This window comes from Pseudorca crassidens, chromosome 1 (genome assembly GCF_039906515.1).
Source record: "Pseudorca crassidens isolate mPseCra1 chromosome 1, mPseCra1.hap1, whole genome shotgun sequence".
NCBI classification, from domain to species: domain Eukaryota; kingdom Metazoa; phylum Chordata; class Mammalia; order Artiodactyla; family Delphinidae; genus Pseudorca; species Pseudorca crassidens.
Genome location: NC_090296.1, coordinates 62527931 through 62547869, shown reverse-complemented (window position 1 = coordinate 62547869; position 19939 = coordinate 62527931). Strand labels below are relative to the sequence as shown.

Below are 19939 nucleotides of genomic sequence, written 5' to 3'. Positions count from 1 at the left end.
GAAGACGTGAGAGTCACATACATGTGCAGGCTCAGTGTTACCTTCTTGGAACCAAGTCTTTCTCATATTTAAACAAAAGCCCTTTGCAGTGGTTCACTGGTGGGGGAAAACTGGAGAACCTCGGCCGGCACCAAGGGCCAGTGGACCAGCAACACGGTTGAGCCCTGCGGCGCGCTGGCTTCCGCAGAGAGTGCCCCATGCGCTGGCAATTGGTCGACGTTGTGCGCTTGCTTTAGCCGCGTGTGGCTACTTTCCTGCTTGGAGTCTAGGCTAGGGTTTTACCCCGTGCTCCTGGATGAACTCCCTAGAGACTGTTGCGGGGCGTTAGTCATGAGGCCGGGGGAGAGGTCTCCACCTGGTGGAAACAAAGGCCTCCATTTCTGGCTTGGTCTCGCCTAATTCTCCTCGTCTCTCCGACGGGCCTACCTTCTCACACCTGGGCTCTGGCCACCTGGCGTAGGCTGGAGCGCGGTAGGACCCGCCGGTAACAGCCATCCTCTCCTGATATCCCCTCGAGGCTTACAGGACAGGCTATTCTAAGAACGCTCACCATCACCACCATCAAAGACGGTGGCGCTCACCTCCCACCTAGAGTTTGAAGTTAAATTCTGAGATGTCCGTCTTTCCCCCAAAGAAGTATTCTCAGCCCCTTCTCCCTTCGAGTCTTTCATATTCAGACCAAACGCTTTCATTTGCTTATTCAGCATTTTTAACAGCCTGACTTTGCGGTCTGTTTGCGCTGCCCCTGGGAAGGTGTCAAACACCTCTTTTCATTGTATTTAGTCACCCAGGTGCTGAGCAAGATTGAAAGAGACAGCGGAAGGACTTTCCCGGACTGTGCTGTCGCTCAACGGACCAAACCAATCAGCATGCAGCTTGCCTTCGGGCCCTCCTCTTTGGGGGCGTGTCCCTAGTGAGTGATAGACGGAGCCGCCCGGCCCCGCTCAGCCCAGCCCACGTTGCTGCTTAGATTGAAATGCAGAACTCAAGCCTCTTTCATCGGGGCACAGACTTCCTTTTACTCCTTCCTTTTGCACTCTCGCCGCCTCCTCCCGGGGAGAAGCGGAGGCACCAGCGGCCCGGGGGAGCGACACACCGGGCCACTGAGGCCACGCGAAAAGCTTCTTTCTGGGAGTGCGGAGCTGGGGCCCGGTTGGTGTACTGCTCGGAGCAATGGGTGAGTGGCGGCGGGGGACGCTGTCAGAACCGGGAAGGGAGGGAGGGAGCGAGCGAGCGAGGGAGGGAGGGAGGGCGCGCGAGGGCGCGCACCACTGAGCGCTTACACTCTCCTTATTGACTTTGCTCGTGTTCCTACAACTTGTAGGAACACGCTAAGGGTCAGCGACGCACAGCAGCTCAGTCTGAACGCGGGCTACTGGGTTGCTGCTGTTGATGCCATTTTCTGATTTCAAGAGTAGGGAGAGGTTGCATCAGCAAGCCCCGCGGTCCCAGTTGCGGACCAAATTTTGTTTCACATACACGCAGACACGGGGCGGGGGGTAAAAAACGCCAACCAGAAAAAAAGACTAGACTTTGTCTAATTGCGCAGGTCCCAAGGCGGGGCGCTGGGGATCAAGGGGGAGCGGCACAAGGACTTTAGCGCCGAGTAGGCGAGAAGGAGCCGCTTGCAGGCGTCGAGACCGATTTCCCCGCCTGCTTCGGAGACTTTTGAGCACTCGGAGAGGCCCTGCGTCTCACCACTACATTTGTCTATAGCGGCCTCAGGCACTGCCAGAATGAGGGAGGAGGGTCTGACTCGACCGCGGTGATTTGCAGCCGTTCCTCAAGGCTCGGGGACCTTACGGTTTGGTGAAAGCCCAGGTCCTTAGTCCGAGGCGGGTGTATCCGCCTTGTCCCATGACGCGCGCGGAGGCCGAGTGGCAAGCGCTTGTCCCAAACTGCGGATGCGCGTCCCCGCGCGCCATGTGTTCGTTTTGCAGAGCCAGCCTTCGGGGAGGTGAACCAGCTGGGAGGAGTATTCGTGAACGGGAGGCCGCTGCCCAACGCCATTCGGCTTCGCATAGTGGAGCTGGCCCAACTGGGCATCCGACCGTGTGACATCAGCCGCCAGCTACGGGTCTCGCACGGCTGCGTCAGCAAGATCCTGGCGCGCTACAATGAGACAGGCTCGATCTTGCCAGGGGCCATTGGGGGCAGCAAGCCTCGGGTCACCACCCCCACTGTGGTTAAGCACATCCGGACCTACAAGCAGAGGGACCCCGGCATCTTCGCCTGGGAGATACGGGACCGCCTACTGGCGGACGGCGTGTGTGACAAGTACAACGTGCCCTCGGTGAGCTCTATCAGCCGCATCCTGCGCAACAAGATCGGCAACTTGGCCCAACAGGGCCATTACGACTCATACAAGCAGCACCAACCGGCGCCGCAGCCGGCGCTGCCCTATAACCACATCTACTCGTACCCCAGCCCCATCACGGCGGCCGCGGCTAAGGTGCCCACGCCGCCCGGCGTGCCCGCCATCCCCGGCTCAGTGGCCATGCCGCGCACCTGGCCCTCCTCCCACTCCGTCACCGACATCCTGGGCATTCGCTCCATCACCGACCAAGGTAAGGGCTCGGGGACCGGATGTGTGTATGTGCAGAGCTTCCCGCCGCAGCCTCTCTGGGGTCTCTGTATCTGCGGCCTCCGGGGGGGCCCGCGTCTATCCCACCGCCTGAGGCTTCTTCCTTTGGGAACGTAAGGGGCCCTCCCATGGGGTGTCCTGATCTCATTAACGTGAAATTCATGCCCTTCGTTTCCTTGCCACACGCAGTCTACTGCCTCATCTCAAACGACCAGACCCACAGCATCCCCCCATCCCCGACACATGGTTCGCATTTTCCACCCTCCCCCGCCTCGCGCGCCGCCGCAGCCTCAGACCAGCTCGCTCACTTGGAGAGCGCCGCCGGGGCCGGACTTGGGGCGCAGCCGGAGAGGCCCGAGCAGGCGTGGGGCTGCCGGCTGCAGACACTGCTGCGGGCAGCTTGTTTGGGGATCAGATGCGGCCGCGAGGAGTAGGGCACCCTGTGGAAACTGCAGTGTTCTTCTTGCATTCTGGCAATCAGACCAAATTTGCTCAGGCAGGAAGTTCAAATGTCACCTAATTGGTTTCATTCTTATGCTTCACTTCATTTTCCTCGGAAACGGAGGTCCTGAAGTTACTACTAGTAACTTGCGTGTTACAGCATTGCTCATTCTGGGACTAATTTTCTGCTTTATTTCTCTCTTTGTCCTCCCCCTCCTCCCCCCCCCCCCGACACTTTTTACCTTAACAGATTTCACTACATATATGTCTTAGGAAGTGGCACCAACTACTGCTGTGACGAAGAGAAAATTCACGCGATTTCATGCTGTCCTCTTTTCTGTTCTTTCCCGTTTTTCCCGCGCCTGCCGCTTCCCTTTAGGGTCCCCCAGTCCCCGGGAATGTGAGTGGACATCTAGTCCCTGAACGTTTTCAGTGGTGCCTTTCCTTTCTCACCCTTGACCTTGCGTGTGGTGTGTCTTTTCTGCTCGCTAAGAACGATTCCTCGAGCCCCTGTGCTTAGTCGGGCTTCCGCAGGAGACCCGAGGTTGTTTTCTTTTACTGCGTTGTTAAAACGGGACAAAACAAAACAAAAACAGCGTTAACTTCTTCCTCGGTAGGGAGAAAAGAAAGTAAAAAATGCCCTAGACGCAGAATTTAAATAATGCAGAGATAAAGAGCCTACCTTCTTAATTTCTCAGCCAGAAGTTTAAAAAGAGCAGAGGAAAAATTAAATAGGAAAAGGGGAAATAGTCCCTTTAATTGTTTCCTGCCTTTCTCGGTTGCCACCACATTGGCACAATTATCTTTTTAAATAATTAAAGCATAGCCCTGATTTCTCATCTTCTTGCTTTCTGACTGTGACTTTACAAGATCCTTCTAAGAGCCTGGTTTTGTCTTGTTCGGAGCTGGTTGGAGCTTTATTTGAAGAGAGTTTGCCCTTGATTTATAGGATAAACTGACCTCACTGACACTTAAAGGAAGCCCCGGTTCATGGGAAAGTGTGAGATCAGCAGAAATGGGGGCGCGCAGGGGGATCTCAATTTCTTAAGATAACTTCAGGCTTGTGCCCACCGATTGCCTTTTGTCTGGGAAGGCAAGAAGAGACTGGCAGTTCTGGGCCAAAATACAGTTTCCTGGTGCAAATTGGAACACAATCTAATTCTTTGGAGAGGGGGAGGCATAGTGAAAAAAGACTGACAGAGTTGAAAAGAAAACTTTTCTTCCCTAGGGAGCCTACAATCAGACCAAATGTCAGTTGAAAAAGTATTAGATTATGGAGAGGAGCAACTCTTCATTCTACATGTTGTTGATTCTGGATACCAGCTTTAAACAACCTGTTTTCTGACAAGTCTGTGAATATAAAATGATTAGTTCTACCAATGATCGTTTCTACAAAATGATTGCCCCTTTGAAGCACTGTATCAGATGGAAGTATTTAAAATCAAGTTGTAGTAGTTTTGTCAAACTTCATTCAGTCCTCTACCCATGGGTCCCAAAGACCAACTGCTCATAGTTTTCAAATATCTTCTCTTTAAAATTCTACTTGCTCACTTAAAGATGCCAGTGATTCAATATGTACACCTCTAGGTATCGTGGTAATCAGTTTACGCCCGTATAATTTTCTTTGCATCTCTATTAAAAACATAAAGGATAGCTGACGGCTTTACTTCTTTTCCAAAATACTTATACTTTAATTATCCTAACCTTTTGTTTCATTGAAAAAGAAAACCTATAACCTTACCTCTGACACTGGTGGCATTTACAGTGGTAACTGTAGTATTTATTTTTTAAGTCATATGCACATAACCTCATGTATTTAACGTGTAGAGATAGAGCATCAAGGGTAGTCTCACACAAGGTAGGCACATACGGAAGGCAGAAACCTGTGCACCTATGTTTTGCATGTATATTGTGGGCATCCTTTAGTTATTTGTTTGCAAAGGACTTTGCAGGTTTTTTGTTCCATCTGTTGACAGAAGTACTAGATCTCCACAGCACAGTGAGCACTTTTCTGGATGTCTCTGAGAGCCAGCATAGGCGCGGTTAGGCCTGGGAGACCCTCTCTCCCTTTTCAGTTAGCACCAGTCTCAGATTTTTGTCGAACCCCAGTCGACCCCGGGTCAGGACTGGGACCGTGGCTTAGGAATGGGGAGAACGGCGCATCCAGTTTCACGGGTTCTTTCCCCGATTTGGGAAAACTGGGGGAAAATTCTCAGATTCCTTCCACTCGTTTCCCCGGGGGAGCGAGGACAGGAGGAGGTAATCAAAGGCCGGATGAAAAAGAAAAACGTATCTTCCCGCGGGCGTGGGGGAGAGGGCGGGGAGAGGCCTACTTCGAGGCAAATCACCTTGGCCGAGCCCTGGGCTCCCGGCCGGAGGGGCCATTCCCGCACCCCTGGGAGGCGGAGGGCAGGGGGACGGCAGAGGTCGCAGCCCTCGCGCTCGCGGGTCGCGGGTTCGCAGCCGGTCTCAGGAGGGGGCGCGCGGTTAGCCCTCCAGCCTGACGCCCTCTCCTCCTCCCCAGGAGTGAGCGACAGCTCCCCCTACCACAGCCCCAAGGTGGAGGAGTGGAGCAGCCTGGGCCGCAGCAACTTCCCCGCCGCCGCCCCGCACGCGGTGAACGGGCTGGAGAAGGGGGCCTTGGAGCAGGAAGCCAAGTACGCTCAGGTGAGGACGCGAGGGCCCCGCCGGGTGGGCCGCGGGGGTTCGGGCGACGGAGGCCCCGGGCCCCTCTCGGAACCTCGACCGAGGAGAGGCCCAGGTCCACTCCCCGTGGCGGCCACGAGCTCCAAGCCGGGGCAATGGGGGGGGGACAGAGGCCCGGACCCGCGAGGGCGTAGTGAGGCCTCGACCCCCGCGGCCCTGGAAGCGCCTCCGGGCCTGCTCGGCCGCTGGAGGCGCGGGGAGGTCGCGCCTGAAGCCTTTAACGCGGCTCGCGTCGGGGTACACTTACCCGGGAAGGCGCCTCCGAGGGGCCGGGAGAGCGGCCGTGGGTTCCCAGCTGCGCGCGGGACGAGCGGTCTGCACGCCCCAGGGCGCGCCGCTGCGGCTCCTCCCGCGCGGCGGTCCGCGGCTCCCAGAGAACGGGCGCGCGTGGCTGGTCCTGCGACGGCGAGGAGAGGGCAAACAGATAAACTGCGTAGTTACCATTTCCCGATTAAAGGTCACGTCGTAATCTCCCCAGGGAGGTTAGTGAGAAAACCTCAAATTATACGGACCGGCTGTGGACCGTTTAATTTTTCTTTCCCTCTCGCCCTCCCCTGACTCTCCATAAGAAAAATTAAAACACCCGTGTTTTTTTTCTTCCTTTGAGAAAAACTAAGCAACACCACAACAAAAGCCCAGGAGTTTTGAGTCTATATTCATCACCACGGTGGAGTCAGGAGTTCAAAGCTCTCAAAAAAGCAAACAACAACAAAAACAAACCTGGACCTTAAAGCAGCGTAAGGTTTATTTGAGCAGACCTGTGTAGGTTTGCAGATTTCTTCATTCCAAACTCCAATTCCAAAGCCTCAAAATACCCAGTTTTCATTTTATTATTTTGAAATCTTAAAACTTTTAATGTTTTCTTATCTGTTAAAATAAACTTTTTAAGCACAATAGGACTTGCAACGTTTATTCAATTGGGAAAAAAAATCCTAGTCTTTATTTTCCCTAACAAACCCCATTTTCAGTTCCTCTTCCCTCCCTTATTTTGTTAAAACAGAATCCCATATATATTAGTAGCTCTCCCATGACAAATATAACAGAAAATAGCAGCAAGGAAGGAGGGTCCCTATCCTGAATCTCCTTCTACCGTAAAGAATGCCAAAGAGAAATTGTAAGAAAGTTTGTCACTACCTTCCACAGAAGAGCAGGTAGTTCATAAAGAAGAGGCATTACGTACAATGGCACCATTGCCACTTACTCAAGTTATTAACCTTTTAGAGACTCCATTTTTTTCATCTATAAAACAGGGAAATAATAGGGTCAACCTCAAGAGATGTGAAATTTCAATGAGATAATGCAACTATAGGGCACATAGTAGGCATTCATTAAATATTACCCTGATAGAAATGGCGTTAGAGATTGCCTCAAAAAACAAGAAATTTTTTCTTTTGTCAGAATATACTTTGGTCAGCCAGCTCATAGTCAAAAAGTGTCAAGGTATTTTGTTACAAACAAAAGAGCATCTATAAAGCACCTAGTATACAGAGTAGTAAGCATTTAATTGGTGCTCAGTAATGTTTATTAGCTCTTCATTTCCTGGAATAACATTGTGAAGTACAGAGTTGAAAATAAAGGTCTCTAATTCCCACATGTAGTTGATGAACCCAGTTTATATATAAAGCAGCATCATAATCCAAAAATCTTTATGATTACTTTTATTTTTACTCCTTTGAATTATAGACCTAGTGTATTATCTTGTTTAGAAATGGTTAGTTAATACATGCACTTCAAAATGAAACTAATCAATTTAAAATAAAACACTGTGTCAAGTAATCTACCTGCATATTCTGAACATTAAAAATCCATTACATTTTATACAGTGAATATCAAGTCACTTAATTATCAGATTTATAAGAGTAAGTAACTTAAATAAGTGGCCAAATAAGTATTGCTCTAAATGCTTGAGGACAAGTCAAAATTTTTTTGCAGAAGAAAAAGACATTTGTATCAAACTTTCGTTTGGAAAGTTCTTAATGGCAATATGCTAATCTTCTGCATTGCCATGTAGCAAGATAATACAAATGATGTAAAATATCAAAACTTGAAAAATTTCTGTGCATAATTAAATCAGTAGCTACTCTATTATGATTATCAAAATAGTGCTTAATGCTGAAGGTGTGCTAAGTAGACACATACACTAGACTGTGTCATTTTGTGAGCAGTTTTGGAATTTAGATGTTGATTTCCTTGAGGGTAAAATTATACATTAAAACTTGCTCATAAACAAAGATGCAAATGTGTGTTGTGTGTGTGTATTCCATACATATATGCATTTCTCCTACAAATATTCAAAGGGTAGTTTTATTTTTTTTAAGTTATATTTCAAAATGTTATCAGCATATGTCCATTTCCACAACCCTAGTGTAAACTTAGGTAAAACTTTTCTCTATTTGTATTATAAACAAAAATTGAAAGTCTTTGGCAAAAAAAAAATTCTCAAAATTTTTGCACATAATACTTTTAGTGCATTTATGGTTGTTATTAAATAGTGTAGTATTATATAATCTCAGTTTCATTTTAGTATATAAAGGAGGAAATCAAGGGTTCAGGATTATAGGATTTAGAGCATAATCCTTTGTCAGAATATACCTGTAAAATTACCAGAGGGGCTGACTTGACAACTGATCATAGGTTCTATTGATTACTGTAATCTACAGTTTCTATTTTCAGCTTAAACTGCAAAGAAAGATGCCCGATTGCTAGTAATTAGAACCTTATGCACACATCTATCTTGTTTTTAAAACATTAGTTTAGAATATTCAAACTGTACACTTTAATATTACACTGCAATTGATATTTTATAGTGCCATTCTGAAGTCCTTATTGTCTATCTTTGAGGATAGGAGAAAAAGGATATTTATTTTGGCTTTTTTCACCCACATTTAATATTGGGCTAGAACTCTTTAATCTCATCTAACTCTGAATGACAATAATGTTCTCTGGTTCCTAATCGCTGGTCCTTTTCTGTGGAAACTGTAAAACCTCTCTTGAATGCAACTGCATGGCAAAACAAAACAAAAACAAAAACATACAGAGAAATATGAGGTTGGAATAGATCTACCCTTATACGTGGTACTTAGTGAATTAATGCCTCATTCTAACAGTTTATAAACAGTTGTATAGTTCTTGAAATTTTCTTTGTATAATTGGGCATGCTTTCTCAGAAAAAAATGAATATCTGGTACTCTAATTAAAGTCATCTGAATGGCAGATTTATAATCTTTGAGTATCTTCATTTTGGGGTAGTATACGTCAACTCAGACAGCAAGTTTAATATAAAATTAGCTACAAATTGAGATCTCAGGAATGGAGAATAGTCTATAAACACTTGAATTTATGAAAAAGTTCAGAGTTAAATGAGATGTGAAAAGAGTTTAATTTGGAGACAAATTAATCTGAAATTCTTATGAAACATTCATTTATACATTGTATTTGAAATAAAGATAGTATTTCAGCATACTGAATATAATTTTCTAGTGCATTATTTAACAGACTGGCTGTCCTTGCAGACACACTGTTCTTGTGAAAATATAAATGAAGTTGCCATGGATTTTTCTTCATATCAAACAAAGTTAACTTTGTGTTAAATAATTTATAATTTTGTAGAGAATGCAATTTTAGGCAAATGCCAATAGTCTTTGAAATTCATGTTATTTATTATGAAAAATATTCTTTGACCTGATTAACTTTTAACTATGTTTTAAAACAAAATTAATGATTATGTATCGCTAAAATGTGTCATATAAAATACAAAAAAAAGCAATTTAAATTTTTTTCAAGGCTACATCAATTTTAATAACATTTTGGAAAAATAAAGTTTAGAAAAACATTTTAAATAGCAGCTTTCCATTACCTAGAGACATTTAGATCTGCAATTACCCATAATTAAGATCCTTTTGGATGAATGTTGAAACCATATTTACAACCATCATTTCGTCAGATTTATTCTACTAGGTTATTGCATAACGAATTAAGAAGGGTAGAACAGCAGTCAGAAAAATGATTTTCACCAAAAAAGAGAGAGAATCTTGTTTATTTTCAGATCTGAAGCTTTTTCTTGCTTATGATATCGAGGTTGAAATTCTAGGTGAAGCACATCTCTATTTGTGGCTGAACCTACATTATTATAAGGCCAAGGTAAACTGATTTTGTCGTAAGGGAAGAACCAGGTAGAACTGATGAGTGGATGAAAGACTGTAGATAGAAGACTTGGCACTGCTATTTGCATTTTCTTCAGGAGAAAAAATGTTGAGTAGACAACTACCAGCATCTGAAGAATAGTCTATAACATCTAATTGCCAGATAGTTGTCATACCAGTTTTTCACGGTCACAAGTGTTTGGATACTAATGCATTTCCATTTTCTCTGGGGGTGGGGGTGGGGAATAAATGGAATGACCATAAATCAAATAATGAAATAGCTAGGTTACAACTTTTATTGACCTTTTCAACAGCTTTACTCATTTTGCTTTACTTAAAGTGTAATGCTTGTTCGGTGATAAAGGGTGCCCAGTTTTGGTTTTTTTTTCTGTTGTTTTTTAAAAGCAAGAGCAACACATCTTTTGCTTTCAAAAGGCTGCACTAACTTAAGTATACAAATGATTATGAAACGCCTATAATGTGTCCCATTTTGTGGGGATGTGAGATGATTAAAGACAAGTCCCTGTCCTCAAATTGTTTACAGTCTAGCTCTCTGCCACTATAGCTTCTCGACATATTCACTTAGGAATATTTTTGAAAACTGGCAAATCCGTATTTCTAACATTTTAGAACAAATGCAATGAAAACTCATACTTTCATTCTCTCTTGTGATGGCCTTAACTAGACTGCATTGCATCTTATGTATTTTTTCTGGACTCTTTCGTTTAATGTCAGTGGGATAAAAATACATCTTTTTCTAGAAACATTCAACAGAGCAAGGAACTTACTTTTTCCAGGGTATACAATTTGGTCTATTTTATTTTGTATTAATAAATCTCGTTCTCAACATTAGGTAGAAGATAGTTTGCCTTAGGGAGGACCCTTGTACAGTTCTTTAGAGGAAAGGATTCTCAGGGCTTTCATGGAAGATCCACATGAAAAAGGGGTTGATGGATTGAGGTTTTATTTATGGAATCTTTAGGTAAAGTCATTTTCAAAAATGAGATTTCCATTACATGCCCATTGCTGGGGTTTCATTTGGAAAATTTGTTTACTCTTCCCTGGGGATTCCATATGTTGGTCAATTTATAAATCATATTTACAATCCAATTAAATAGAGTAATTTAGCATGTTTGCTCCCACTATATTTATGGTGTATATTTGGTAGTCTCTACTCAGCCTAACTAGCTTTTCAGATTAATTACATGCCCTTCACTGAAAACATTAAACAGATTTGGGAACTTTAAGTCATGTACTCTTTTATTGGAAAGAATAAACAAACATCAATGCTACCTGTAGTTGTTTTCCTTTGTGGTGGAAAATTTTACTCTTTCAGTGATTGCATCATAAATAACAATTACTTTACCTGGTAGAGATTTATACCTTTTACTAATGTCATGTTTCAAAATTAATAGTGAGAAAATTGATGTGTTTATTGAGTTACTAGAATGAATGAATAGTGAAGGTGGCAGGTACGTTTCAGTTAAAGCATGCTTGTTCTCTTATCTTGCTCAAGCCATTTTTTAAAAATTTCTAAATCTGAACTTCAAAAGTAAAAAGGGAAATTATGACAAAACTTTTCCACCCCAAATCTAGGTCATAATTAAACCTGAGGGAAAGCTAAGAGCTATTTTTAAACTGTTTAAAGATTTCTTTTTTTCTTTTAAGCAAACACTTTATTAGCCTCCCCTTGCCTTTTTCTACAAGACGAGGATGTCAAACCTCTCTGAGCTTCCCTTCCCAACTTTCCTTTCTGCAGTACAGAGGGGCCCACATCACTAAAATGACTCTAAATATATTGCAGATTTTAGAGAACTTTGAAATATTTCATACTAATAGGACTAATAGCATGAAAAACAAGTTTGCCTTAATAGAAAATGGACAAATCTGGAAAGAACTCTTAGTGTTTTTTACACCTGACAAACAAATGTAGTTATGGAGTAAGTAAGGCATCTGAAGGTAACAGGGGCCTAAATCCAACATTTTCCCTCCCCCCAAATCCTAGGAGCATTACCTAAAATGAGAGTCTAGTCCAGCCTGGCTTCTCAGGGAGAACATCTCTGGGCAAAAAGAAGTGGACCCATGTAAGAGATTGTGGACATTACATCAGAATGGCTGAAGAGCCCCAAATAAAGGGGTCATGTCAGAGAGCAGTGGTTCCAAGGGCAAGGGTGTAAGGAAGGGAAAGGGACAATAACAAAGCAAGTATCTCAGAGAGAAATGTAATGTTGAATGATAGAAAAAATATAAAGAAAACAGAATGAGTAGGAAAAACTTAGCTGTGATGAAAAATAGAACTCACCAATACATTTTTTTCTGCTAATGTATTACTAAACAATATGCTGTTTCTGTATTATAGTGAATAATCTAACCTATGTACTTGGAAAGTGTTGAGCAAAGGTTTTCATTATTTTAAAAGTAATTTCAACCTTAACATTCTTATTTTATGATTCTTGGTGCACATTGGCACAAATAGTATAAAATATTAATTAATGCTAGAATGGAAGAGGCCAAATGTAGATGCAAACACCTTTCCATAACTGAAGTGGAACAATCCCTTTCCAAACTAATTTCTCTTAGGTTATTGGGAAAATTCTAGATAATAATGATCAGAAATAAAATCTCTATGCAATGCTAAATTTCTTCTGCAATTTGACAGTTGTCTATCTTCATACTCATCTGTTGAGAGTCTTAAAGTGTAGCTTTTTTGAGCCATTTTCTAATGAGCCATTTTCAGAAAGAAGGAAAAAGAGTTTCTTTTAGAAGTTAAGGAACAGAATTAGGATCTAAGAATGAGAATCAGGTTCTAGAAGAGGAAAGAATCTTTTACCAGAAAAGATGCTCTAGTTTGAAATTAAATTGTATCTATCTTTTAATTGTCTGGAAGAGTAGAATGATTTGCTACAGAGGGTCCTGCAGCAGACAGGGATGATAATTTCTTTTAACACATGGCCATGGACTTGCTGATTGGCCTATAGGGTAAATGGCTAAACTCCTTAATCTATATTCTTTTGTATAAAAAGAGGATAATATTTCATTTGTATTCAACATTGATGTGCAATGGCTTCTTTGTTAAAAAACAAAGCATCATCTTTTGTAACACATTTTAATTTCAATTGAACATCGCATTGTACTCATTATAAATTATCTTGTAATTATTATAAACTCAATAGGTTAAAATGAGATACAATTTGTCAGTTCCAATTATTCGATAAAATATGTTGGATATTTCTTAGTGCTTGGGACATAGGACAGATTCAGGAAACCTCAGTTTCCTTTCCTCTTCCCCATTTTTCAAAGAACAAGCACTCTGACAAAAAGAACATGAGGTGTGTCTTCTTATAGAACTACGCAAAGCTAACTCCTCTACTTTTATTCTTATTTTGTCAGAAATCCACAAGTAGTGTTAAATCACATTCATGTATATATTCTACTCCATGCATTACTCTAAATTGAGAAAATCATTTTTGAGACCTCACTGTTGCATTCTCATAGATGTGGAAGTGAAAATAATAACCAAATGAATTAAATTAGAAAACAATTTCTGTGTTGCAATTGAATTGGAAAAAGTATCCAACATATGTCCGCTTTTCTTACCTCTAAGGCTTAAATTGGTTTTATGAATAATATTTCTATTATTTACATATAGTTTCATTAGGAAATATGGTGATATGTTTATTTATTCACATCACTACCAGGAAACAGGATTTTTTTTATTTCTAAACAATGTAGAAATGTTTTTAAAAATTTAATTAATTAATTTTTGGCTGCATTGGGCCTTCGCTGCTGTGCGGGCTTTCTCTACTTGCGGCGAGCGGGGGACTACTCTTCCTTGTGGTGCGCGGGCTTCTCCTTGCGGTGGCTTCTCTTGTTGTGGAGCATGGACTCTAGGCACGTGGGCTTCAGTAGTTGTGGCACGTGGGCTCAGTAGTTGTGGCCCATGGGCTCTATAGCACAGGCTCAGTAGTTGTGGCGCATGGGCTTAGTTGCTTTGCCGGGTGTGGGATCTTCCCGGACCAGGGCTCAAACCTGTGTCCCCTGCATTGGCAGGCAGATTCTTAACCACTGCGTCACCAGGGAAGCCCCAACAATGTAGAAATTCAGGGGGAAAAATGAAGTTAGTTGAAGAAGGATGCCGAGTATTCATGCCAGAATGAGGATTAGAAATCAGGGTGTTCTTGGTGTTGTTAATAGTAACGATACCAACAATAATTTATTGGTTGCCAAGAGAACACCGGCTTCTAGGCAGACTTGCCTGCCAGCGTTGCTGCATTTTGTTTGCAAACTAACATTTTACATTTAAATTCATTTCAAGAGATTTATCCATGTGGCTTCTAAAAATTCAGATCACAGGGCCCTAAAACTTAGCAAGCAAATTTTCCAATTTCAAAACCATGCATATGCGATTCTTTTATATTCTGACAGTTTCCTTTTTGATAAAATAGCTCTGGAAAATATACTCCCAATTGTCATTAAAGAACCCTTCTAGACAAACTGCCTGATTTTGCATGCCCTTCGTCCAACAAGCATTTTCAACATGGTTTTAAAATATGGCCCACGTTTTATTTAACAAAGGTCATGCTCATTTTGAGTTTCTAAAGTGACAGCCCATACTCTGCCCTTCTTTAATGGAAATGAAAGCTATACCAACCAGGCCCTTCACAAATGCCTCAACAAAAGAGTCAAACAAAACTGAAGTATGGGGAGGGTTGACAAAGGCAGATAGAGAGCTGAATGGATTCTGAGAGTACTTAATCACAATTAATTCTTTTCTCACCCTGCATTTCCTTCCTGTAATTCCAAGTAGCAAAAGCAAATACTGTGAATTTTCTGGTTGTAGCCTCCTCAAAATCTTTGTGGAAAGAATATGTTTAAGTAGCAAGACTGTGAATGCATTTAGAATATAAAAAGAGTCAAGTCTAAACAACAACAACAAAAAATCAGAAAGTAGGGTCAGAATATTGTTACTACTCAGAACTGACATTCTGCTTCTTTCTAAGAACTCGTGAAATGTCAACCGCTCTAATGTGATTATTTTCACCTCTTCTCTTTTCCTACTCCTCTTAGGCACCAAATGGTCTCCCAGCTGTAAGCAGTTTTGTGTCAGCATCCAGCATGGCTCCTTATCCTACCCCAGCCCAAGTGTCGCCTTACATGACCTACAGCGCTGCTCCTTCTGGTTATGTTGCTGGACACGGGTGGCAACATGCCAGTGGCACCCCACTTTCCCCCCACAATTGTGACATTCCCGCGTCGCTGGCGTTCAAGGGAATGCAGGCAGCCCGAGAAGGTAGCCACTCTGTCACGGCTTCCGCACTCTGATGGGAGATTCCGTCTGCCGCAGCTTCACCCGAGTCCCGTCCCCCCCCCAGCACACCCTCCCCTTCTTCCCTGGTCTCGGATCCCACCCCTCTGCCCTCCAACCCTCCTGCCTCGAAAGCTGGCTTTACGGACTCACATCCTCTGTGCTGATGACACTTAAATATCTCTTACCATAACTTCTCTCTCACAGAACACCTGACATGACTGTAGGAGTTAAAAACAAAAGCAGTGTTAAGGACTGAACGAGACGTTTGTGTTGGCCACACACTGTTTTAACATAGTGAAGAAACCTGCACCCCTCAAAGGGCTTAAGGAACTTTTAAAACTAGTCTTTGGTAAAACCACATGTGTATATTTATTCTAAATCAACCTGAACTTCTGAAACGTGCAATTGTTGAGATTTTGCAAAATCAATAAAATAGGTATAGAAAAAGTTATGCTACACCCTCTAATCAAATAAGGTAACAAAATAATCCTTAATTCATCATTAGGAAACCAATCAATAATTGACTTGAGTGATCCGTTGTTTATTTTTAACAGATGGCATATTTTGTTGGAAAATATATGTATAACTTAAGCAATATCTGAATTTAGCTCCTCCTGGTGTTTTGACTTGGTTCCAAATACAATAATGTTTATACTTTCTATTAGTTTGTAAATATGGACTCTGGTGCATTTGTGTTTTCATTCCATGGGATAGGCCCCTCCCCTGCCCCCACCCCTCTCTATTTTTTTCCTTTCTTTTTGCAAAGGTGACTTTCCGGCAATGTCTTTGTCTCTGTTTGGTGGTGGGCTGCTCAGGCTCCTGGACCTGGACTTGCCCCAGATTTTGTGTGTGCAGTGAAGGCTTCGACATCTCATGAAGGACATTTTCTTTCTACAACAGAGGACTCAAAACACAGATAAAACAAGCCAGTCTCCCATTTTGTATCCCAATCAAACAACACACATGCCAAGCATATAAAGACAAGAGGGTGGAAAATATCTGAACAAGGCTCTACAGGAAGTCACTTAGAAACTTAAGTTTAATGTGAAATGCTTTGCAAAGACACTTAAAATGAACTTTATGTTAAGAAAACCACTGTGAAACTAAATTGTACTGTTATTGTTGGCTTACCTGTGTGTTCAGCAGTCTCAGCCCAAAATTACGTTGTAATTTAAAGACAATGGAAAATTCTGCTCTAATGAATGTAAAAATGGCTTGCTGTGAAGTTTACATTGTTGTACAGAAGCATGTTTCACATGTAGGTAAACTGGTGGTGGTATTAGAAATACAAATGCTATTTAATTTTTAAAAATTTCCTTTATTCATTTCTGGAGTTACAGGACACAGTTTAACTGATAGATCTTTCTAAACCAAGTTGTTTTTCACTTTAGTGTTAATCATAGAGCTGAGGGTGTGTGTGTGTGTGTGTGTGTGTGTGTGTGTGTGTGTGTGTGTGTGTGTGTGTGTGTGTGTGTGTGTGCGCGCGCGTGCGTGTGTGCATGTGATTATGTGTTGTATTTTAAAACAGTTGATTTTCTTGGGCAAAATTCTACAGTTTTAATTGCTTCTGTTTAGAAAGTTCTTCCTGCTTGGCAATATAGGCTTGAAAATACGTTTTTAAAACATTGGTACAATTCATCTATTGGAAAATTAATATATTGCGTGTTTTTTGGTATTAATTCTGTGCAATAACTAACAGGGCACATCACTAGATATGGATGTTAAAGATGCATTCGTTAGGTGATTTTGATTTCTTCTGGTCTGTGCTGTGCACAGCCCACATGGCAATCCAGTTCTGTCACATCGGTTTCATGGCCTCATCTAAAACTCAGATGGCTAGATTAGCTAGGTTTTCAAATCACCAGGATATAAACAGTAAGCAGATTTCTGACACACAAGCTATGTTCGAGGAACTGCTTTTTTCAAGCAGCAGATATCTCATAGAGAGCTTTGAACTGCATTTATTTCTAAAGCAACCGAAATTCAGTGCTGCAAACAGGATTATAACTTCAGGAGAAGAATAAGCAGAAGAAGCAGATGAACTCTCAGGGCCGTAGTCTTCCTTTGATCTTGTAAAGCTCCTATTGACATCTGGAGTTCCCAGTCTGGTGAGAAAATAGACTATAAACCGAATGGAACAAAATACCAGTCCAATATTTTGGTGGAGACTTTAAAACCACACTGTACAGGGACTCTCCTGCCATGCAGAAAAACTGACATAAGGTACAGAATTATTCCTTATCAGATGTTTTTAGGCGGCTATTAGGAGTCTTTAAAAAATATCAATTGTTTGTATGGAAACATAACTAAATGTTATTTTCTTTATCTAAATTAAGAAATCTCTTGTTATTATGCTATTTATATATTTTTCTGGTTCTTGTATCGTTAAAAATCTAATATTAATAGTATGAAAGTTTTCCTTTTCTTTTTTTCCCTAGGTTTTTTCTTAGCAACAGTGAATTCACATGGAGTAAATTGAAAAAGAGAAAGCCCAAATACAATTGGCTATTTAAAGCACATTATGATTTAAAGCTACTTTTAAAAACGAGAGAAGGAAAGTGGGATGGGATATGGGGTGGTTTGATTTTTAAAACATTATCGGTTACTGTTGACATATTTCCTCTGATTCTTAGGGGGTAAAAGTGTTGTTTTTAACCTGGCAAATGCACTCTTCAGAGATCCTTTTCCATCCCATCCACATGGAGAGGTTAAAGGTTCAATTTCATGGCCTCTATGCAGGCAGTGCTCTCTTTCACAGAAGGCAAGAGTATTACCTGAAGGATAGAATGCAGTTGGACAACAGACACATTCTTATTTCTCTTGTTTTGTCCTACTTTTAACGACCCTCATTAAATACTGGGCTGAAATATAAATTAAAAAAACACGTTGGAAAGGATGTACAACCGAAGGCTGTGTATGTATATACAGTATGTCAAAAAGCCTTTATTTTTATACTTTAAATGCTCTAAATTAATAAAGAGTAATAATTACTATGTTATCTTTCATTTTTTATTTTCAAAATGTTTTAGTGACACAGCTTCATGGTAGGAATATCTTGTAGTGGTTAAGAGCGGGTGCCATCTAGAACATGCAGATATTTTTGTTGACTCGAGCTACCGAAGCAGCATCGTTTCAGGATGCGTATATAAAATTAAGTTTGGTTATATCAATGCCAAGGAGATAATTTTTCGAGTGCATGTTAGTACAGGAATCTTTGGAAATGCTAAGAATGTACTTCTCCTTTGAAACATTTTCCCCTTCATAATACCTATTCTAACACTGCAGTTAGTCAACTTCACACCTGAAGCCGTCACTTAAAACTAATAATCTAGAAATTTAGTTTTATTCTCAACATCATTTTTAAGAATGGAATAGGTAAGAGTTCTGAACAAAGGTATTTGATGCAAATACAGATAGCACAAACGGGCCCAAGGAGTGGTTCGAATTTGTGATTTAGCATGAAAATATTTCAGCATTAAAACTTGTTTTCAAAGGGAAAGTAGTTTAATATAATTTCATGTTTTATATTTGTCATAAAAGACTTCAAATATCATGATTTCAAAATATTAACCAACAGTGAAAAATATAAAGTAGATTTAGGAAAATATAGCTGAGATGAGTATTATTACTAAAAGAAACCAACAAACTCACATTTTAACATAAAATTTTAAAAGGTCATTTTGATACACTTTAGAAATATCTTCCTTGTATATCATTAAATACCACTTATGGAAGAATTTAATTCCTTATAAAAACTGTTTACATTTTGGCTTAATTTTTTTTCCCTTTTAAGCACTTCTTAACCTTTTGGGAGAAAATAATCATCAACACAATGAATTTTCCTTGTGAAGCCTTGTAAGAGGAACATAGGTCACAAAATTTATATTGCTTTTATGAAATAGATCCGATTTCATGCTGTTTTTCTATATTCAGTTTATATACCTCATTGCTTCATAGTAGTAATTTTCTTCTCACAGTTTTATGGATTTGACCAAAACGACAGTTTCTAATTGTCTAGAGATAATTTCTGAAGTATCAAAATAGGTTTTGTTCTTGAACAAACTGTTTTGCCCTCTATAATTGTGTATAGTTGTATAATTATAATTTATCATTGTATCAGCTCAGCTGATCGATATTCTCTTCTTCTCATGGTGCTGTATAATGAATATCCATTATCACAAGGGGGAAAAAATACTCTGTAGGCAATCACCAGTTCTCCTGAAGCCATGAATAGGTGTATTCATAAACCAGCAGCATCACTGCACCACCTAGAAAAGAAAAGATCTGGTTTTTATCCCAAGTCCTGTGAAATCGTGCTGTCTTTCCCACTGGGTTTCTGAATCCCTGGAGTCCGATGCAGCCTATCAGGCAGAAGCCATTCAGAATCATCAGTTCTCAAGCTCCAACACACAGAAAACTACTGTGGAAAATTCTCAGAGCGAAATCAAGACCATCTTGAGTCTCTAACTACATTTTTTCCCCATGAGTTTCTGTAACTTTCATCATTTCTCATCAGATTCTTTTTCAGGCACTTTTAATTTTTAAAAGTAAGTAAATACAGACACATTTAGTCATGTAAGGGCATGTGGCTTTCCCGCAAACTGAAACCTTCAGATTTGTCATATGTAGGCAAAGGATTTACCTTTTTCAGTTTATAATTAGCATTGTCGTTGCATTCAAGAAGGAAATCTCTAAGATGGTGCTGGATAGAAGAGCCTGGTTTTCTCTTACAGCTTTCAGACTGGATTACAATGTGAA

At 41.4% G+C, this 19939-nt stretch overlaps 2 protein-coding genes across 3 annotated transcripts in view; one reads left to right on the top strand and one right to left on the bottom strand.

Annotated features, from left to right (window-relative positions):
- Positions 1 to 945: 945 nt before the first annotated feature.
- On the top strand, positions 946 to 18174 carry PAX9 (paired box 9). 2 transcript variants are annotated; one of them, XM_067737296.1, is made up of 4 exons: positions 946 to 1177; positions 1941 to 2567; positions 5550 to 5692; positions 15948 to 18174. In XM_067737296.1, the coding sequence occupies exons 1-4, from the start codon at positions 1174 to 1176 to the stop codon at positions 16056 to 16058; spliced, it is 885 nt and encodes a 294-aa protein (XP_067593397.1). In that variant the 5' UTR covers positions 946 to 1173; the 3' UTR covers positions 16059 to 18174. The 2 variants fall into 2 exon arrangements, with proteins under 2 accessions (XP_067593397.1, XP_067593391.1); XM_067737290.1 differs by having other exon boundaries at positions 14941 to 18174.
- Positions 17066 to 19939, bottom strand: part of SLC25A21 (solute carrier family 25 member 21) — a 511705-nt gene continuing 508831 nt past the window's right edge. Inside the window, exon 10 of the mRNA XM_067737301.1 lies at positions 17066 to 19449. Within this exon, the coding sequence (XP_067593402.1) occupies positions 19388 to 19449 (62 nt within the window). The 3' untranslated portion in view covers positions 17066 to 19387. The remainder of the gene's footprint in view (positions 19450 to 19939) is intronic.